The 6376-nt window shown below is 45.4% G+C and overlaps 1 protein-coding gene across 1 annotated transcript in view; it reads left to right on the plus strand.

Annotated features, from left to right (window-relative positions):
* The first annotated feature begins 2569 nt into the window (after positions 1–2569).
* The window catches only part of prkd1 (protein kinase D1), a 53498-nt gene continuing 49691 nt past the window's right edge, over positions 2570–6376 (plus strand). The window contains exon 1 of the mRNA XM_008284887.1: positions 2570–2809. Within this exon, the coding sequence (XP_008283109.1) occupies positions 2570–2809 (240 nt within the window). The remainder of the gene's footprint in view (positions 2810–6376) is intronic.

Raw genomic sequence — 6376 nt, forward strand, 5'->3', positions numbered from 1 at the left:
GTCCCATCAGGCTGGTTCGTTGTTGTTTTACAATATTTCTGTTGAACCACGATTCAAACCAGCCTCATGATGTTCATTAGATTTTTATTTATTTTGACTTTTGTCATTTCAGCTGATTCCAGTGACTGAAGCTGCTGTTTCTGTCTTTAATGGGAGGTTGTGAACACATCTGAGGACGACTGTGTTTGTGGGTTCATACACAAACAGTGTCTATTTCATGACCTTGAAACATCTTCCAAGGTCAGACGTTCCATCACCAGCAGGAGACCCCAACATGGCTGCTCATCAGCACCAGACACCATGAATCCACCTTCATCCCGTTAACAGTCCACGGCAGGTTAGAAACCGTGACCTTTGACCTCCAGTGGAGCCGTTTGTGTACTGACTGACCCCAGAACCTGATGATTCTGAGCTCACCTGTAGGACAATACCTGGTCGGACCTCAGAACCGGAGCCGCAGACGAGAGGCGACGATACCAGACGGACTGAAGCTGTTCCATTCATTCGGGTTCCTTTTCATCACTGACTCTGAGTCGCTGTTTGTTACAACACGACCCAAACTTCAGCCACCAGAACCAGCACCAGAACCTGCCTCTCAGACGGACTGAGCCTGGCGCGTGGCAGCGTCTCTGCAGCGACGGAGGTAAGCGAGGATCTGCAGCGTGGGCGGCTGCTGCAGCCTCTTTGTGTGTATGCAGCGTCGCCTAGCAACCGCCGCCCTGCGCTGAGTGTCGCAGCGCCAACAGGTGAGAACGCACTCGGCCCGCTCGCTCGCTTCAAGTCACTGTGACACGGAGCAGCGACTTCCTGCTGTCGGAGCAGCAGGTTAGCATGTTAGCTTGTTAGCTTGTTCACAGCAGCTGAGGGGTGTAACTGAACCGTCCAATCATCTGTCCAGGAGCCACACTTGGTCTCTTTGTGGCTGTTTTGCGTCTGTTTCTGATAAATGAGTGTCTTTGTGGTAGTTCTGCTTCTATCGCTGTGTTGGATCCGTTTGTGTCTCGTTTAGCCGTCCTGCTTGTCCTTGTGGTTGTGTCCTTTAGTTTTTCTCTGATTTGTTCGTTTTCTCTGTGATTCTTCAGTTTTTCTCGTCTTCAGCGTCTCTGTGGCTGGTTTTCATCTCTGAACTGTGTTTCTCACCGTCTGTGAATCGGCTGTTTGTGTTCAGACTGAACTCTGAGGCTTTATGGAGGTCATCTCTGACCAGCCAATCAGGACTCAGGATTTCTTTCGCTAGGCTTTCAATATTGTGGTCAAACATCCACGGATGGTTTTCTTTCTGAATCACAGCTTCCTGTCCTCCATGCTCAGGCCAGTAAAGCATGAGACTGAAATAAGGAATCGCTCATAAATGAAACAGATTCACTTTATTCCAAATCCCAGCTGGGATTCAGACACGATGATAGAATCAGTGGAAGAGCTGCAGAGGAGCAGCTGGTACCACCGGACCTCTGCTGGGGGACAAATTCACTTTTCCTCCATCATGATTTATTTCAGCTGATTAAAACAGAGGCGCTGCTCTGAGTTTGTAATGTTTTGTTTTCTTCACAGGATCTGCTCCATCGGGGGAAACTAAAACTCAAGTCTTTGTTTTGCATCCTTCTATTTACATTTGATTCTTTATTTCCCCAGTTTGTGTTTCATATTTTCTATTTTTCCCTTTGTGTTGTTGTTTTATGAATTCATTATTCATGTGTTTATATATTTACTTTAATATTTGTCTTTTTTAAAGTAATTTTAATTATTCACCAGATTTTCTTTTGTACTTTTTTATTTTTTATTCCTCATTTTTAGTAATTTGTGCTTTTTTGGGTTATGTTTTTAGTATGATTATTTTTTAATGTTCTTCTGTTGCTGCTTGTCTGTTATTTGATGAGGTCACTTGTTTTTTTTAGCTGAACTGAATTCATGTTTGTTTGGTTTTTCACTGTTGCATCAGTTGATGGAAAGATTACAAAAACAAAAACAAAAAAGTTTTTAAAAACTGATCTGAAATATTTTACAATTCTATTTGCTGATATTTTTAAATAAAATTCAAAAACAAAAGTCCTTTAATCATCTAAAATAACAGACAGACATTAAGTCCGTTTTACTGATACAGAATCAATAATGACTGATTGGACTCTGATCATTTGGACTGCACTTTGAACTCTGACATGTTCAACCTTTACTGTCCGGGTTACCAGAACCTTTACTGTCCGGGTTACCAGAACCTTTACTGTCCGGGGTTACCTGAACGCCTCCGTGATGGACCCACTTTAACCGAACAGTGAATTAAAACGCCTCCTCCCCCTCCTCCCCCCTCCTCCCCTCCTCCCGTTGACGTCCGTGTCTCTCCTCCTCACCGGTTTCTCTCCGGTTTCTCTCCGGTCCAGTCATGTAGTCAGTAGAACTCCCTCCGTGTCACCGTCCGTCTCTCCGCCTCTCCTCAACTCTCTGTCCGCTCTTTGCGCCTTTTCCGGACTTCTGCGCCTCCTCCGGTTCCACCTGGACGCGCCGTTCCTCCGGTACCGGCCACCGTCGTGACTTCTCCGGTCGCTCCGTGGCAGAGTTGGACTCCGCGGCTCCGATGAGTGCGCCTCCGCTGATCCGTGCGCCCAGCCCGCTGCCGTTCTCACCGGGGACCGGCGGCTCCGGCTCCGGCTCCGGCACCGGGGGAGGCGGCGGCGGCACCGGGGGAGGGAACGGAGGCGGCGTGATCTCCTTCCACATCCAGATCGGTCTGAGCCGGGAACCGGTGCTGCTGGACGCCGCGGAGCTCAGCCTGAGCCAGGTCCGGGAGGTGGCGTGCTCCATCGTGGACCAGAAGGTAACCCAGAGCCGCCGGTCGGAACCGGGGGCTGCGGGAGGTGAAGCGGGCTGCAGGGTGTCAGGAAGTGGGACAAGTTGGTGAAGCTGCTGCAGCTTAAAGACGCAGTTTGGCGCAGAAAGGTTCAGAATGAAGGAGTTCTAGATGGAAGCAGCGGGTCGGTTCTGGTTCTGGTTCTGTCTGACCATAACGTTAATGCAGCGGCTTCAGAAACACACCTGGACACCTGTTGATGCGTCAGTCCAAACAGCAGCTTCTAAGTTGTGTTTAGTGAGCATCAGGTGTCCATGGCAGCGACCTCTAGTGGCCGCTGGCATGACGTCAGCAGAGAGCAGGTGGAGCAGGAGGTGGTGTGAAGGTGCACGGGGAGGAGGTGGGGGTGGATGGAGGGGTCACAACCTGAGACTGACCCTCCAGTCTGAGTCCTTTACTATTTACTCATTTATTTAGTTCTGAGGAGGTTCATGACACATTTATTTATTTCTGAGCATTTTTCCCACAGACCTGCGTAACGGCGTTAACGTGGTGGTCCACATCTGTCTGCTCACTGAGACGGTAGCATCAGCACCGGACAGACCCACAGTCATCCATTCCTCTTATCAATTAGGTGATTAGTGGTTGTTAATGCTGCCAAAAGTTCTAAATTAACATCAATAGCAGCAAGGTGGAACATCTGATGGTGGAACATCTTTCTTCAGCTGATGGTGGAACATCTTTCTACAGCTGATGGTGGAACATCTTTCTTCAGCTGATGAGTAGAGAGGAAACGTCTGGATCATGGAGATAGTTCAACATGAGCACAGAGAGACACAAAACAACAACAGATGAGAGCGAACAACTAGACATGAGACAAAGCAACACAAACCGATGTCCTGGTCTCCATGGTTCTGCTGACAGAAGACGTCTCCGAGCTCTCTCCTCCTCCTCCTCCATGTTCTGGTTCCTCAGAGCTGCAGGACTTTATGTAGAAACATGAACCACAGTGAAGGACCAGGAGACGGGAGCAGAAAACAACCAGAAGCTGTTTGAAAGTTTTACTTGTTAACTGAAGCTTGTGACCTTTTAAATAATTTGAAACACGTTTTAACTCGGCGCTGTTCAGATGTTTGTCATCGTGCATCACCTGACCGAGTTTCATCCTCGTTGCCGTGACGTCTTCTCTCGAACATCTCAGCTGATGAGGACTGTAGATGTGGTTGAAAGCTCTGGGATCAACAGAGCAGTTTGTTGCTTTGGTCAGTTTTTTATTTGTGGTCACCAGAAGGAAGCGGTCCCACATGCTGCTCACGGTTCTCATCAGCCTGATCAAACCTGAGCAGAAGTCTGTGACCTTACTGGTCTTTATGGCTGCAGGCTGGTGGTTCTGTCACTGCAGGATTCTTCATGTAAACGGTGAAACTCTGTGTTTCCATCGGTCACGTTTTCCATCAGAGCTTCAGAAACATACATGACACAGATGGAGGAATGTTCAATAGCATGTATGGATGATGTTCAGAGCCGAGGGCGGCGGATCAATGAGGCAGCTTTAACCTCGGCGACCCGCTGCAGCCGCACCGCTCAGCAGAACCAATAAAGAGCTGCTTCGTCTCTGGAGATGATCCTGTAAAAACCCTGAACGTCAGCAGCCAGGTGCCACTAGGAGATGTTAGATCAGTGAAACCAGCAGCAGGTATCTGCAGAACAACAGTAACTGGTTTAAATACAGTCAAACTGGTTTACACTGGCCTGGACAGAAGTTCCAGTTCAGGTCCGTTTGCTTCAGTCAGCATGTACAGAATAGTTTTTTGTTTTTTAATAGTTTATCTGTAAAATAACTCAAATATTATCAATAATGGAACGTATCTGTTAGAACAACAGTAGTTCACTGATTTAAATACAGTCAAACTGTAATTTTACTGAAAAAAGCAAAAACAAATTGTACAAATACAGATCTGTGATGTGGATTTTATTTTATTTTATTATGTAAATTAATGATTTTTTCTGTGATTTTTTTCAGGTATTACTGCAATTTAGCAAAACAGGAAAAATACGTAAAATTACAGTCCACAGTCCTCTATATACGTACGCTTTCTTTAAAAAAAAAAAAGTTGTTGTTTTAAAAGGTTATTTTTCATTATTTAAATACAGTAAAAACTTAGTGTTTTTCTTATTTAAGCCCGATTTCATTGTTAACATGTAAAATTGTGTTTTTTTCTGTGATTTTCCGAAATAGCATCTACATTTAACAACGCATGGACAAAATCTGTAAAGTAATAAAAACCACAGCTAAGACCTGCTGCAGCGTCACTCACAACCTGCCTTTTATTATTTTTGAACATTTAAAGACTCTAAAAGATGACAATATTTATTCTTTTTATAGAATACCTGCAAAATACCTGAATCACTACACAGAAGGATCTGACCAATGTTTACTTTACTATTAATGTTCTTACATATTTATGTTTCTGCTCATGTTGCTGCTGCATCGCTGCACGTTTCCCTGCTGTGGGATTAATGAAGGATTATCTTGAGTATCTTAATTATCTTAACTGTTATTCTGGTAGTTAAACTGCACATTTAAACAGATATTAAACAGCTTCTCCTCCGTCTGCAGGACGAGACAGAAACTGAACTAATCTGTGGAAAAACAAGACGCTTCACTGGATGGGTTAATGGATTAATGGGTTAATGGATGATTGATGGATATCAGATGGAGGTGTTCAATCGATAAATCCTCCAGACCAGGTCACAGCAGCAGAGCCAACATCTGGTGACCCGATCAGACTGTGTTCAGCAGATAGTTTACAGACTGGTTTATTGACCTGAGAAGACGTTTAGCTGTGATGTAATAATTGAATCTTCTGGTGGATCTTTAGCAGCAGCAGCAGCAGCAGTTTATGATTCAGGTCAATAAAGCGCGTTGGACTGAAACAGAAACTTCAACAGAGCTTCAGCAGAACCCGGCCGGACTTGTGCTGAAGGTTCCTGAAGACGTTTGATCCCAGAGGCTTGTTCAGAGGACGTGTTTGTGTCTGATCAGCTGCTGCTAACGAGCTCTGTCTGCTCGTTTGATGTTTAAAGTCAGTCATGTTTCCAGACCATGATGACGTATCACAATGAAGCAGTTTTTAAACGCTGAGTCACTACTGGGGCTCCGTTTTCTGGTCGTAGCGTTTCGTTGCATGTTGCTGTATGAAGATTTACGTGAACTTCATACAGCAGCCTCTCAGCACCATGGACCTGTTGGTTCCTGGGGTTTGCTGCCACAGCATTCAGCTTTCTGTTCTCCACCGTTTACTCAACAACAAGCTGATCTGGTTTCTTCTGACGTTGCTGCAGCAGTGAACTCATCTCATTTGAATACATTCAGAGGATCTGAGCTTGTTAATGTTAATTTTCTTAACAGCAGAGTTTTTCCTCCCACAGTTCAGACCTGAGGACAGAAACAATAGACGTCAGTCAGAGCTTCTGCATTAATATTCTGCTGAGTCTGAACCCACTCACTGGTTCAGTCTGAAGCTTCAGATCGGTTCTGCTTCCACAGCTGAGTTTGTTCTGCTGCAGCAAAGATCCAGAAGATGGTCTGAC

This window comes from Stegastes partitus, unplaced genomic scaffold (assembly GCF_000690725.1).
Source record: "Stegastes partitus isolate 25-593 unplaced genomic scaffold, Stegastes_partitus-1.0.2 Scaffold378, whole genome shotgun sequence".
Classification (NCBI taxonomy): Eukaryota; Metazoa; Chordata; class Actinopteri; family Pomacentridae; genus Stegastes; species Stegastes partitus.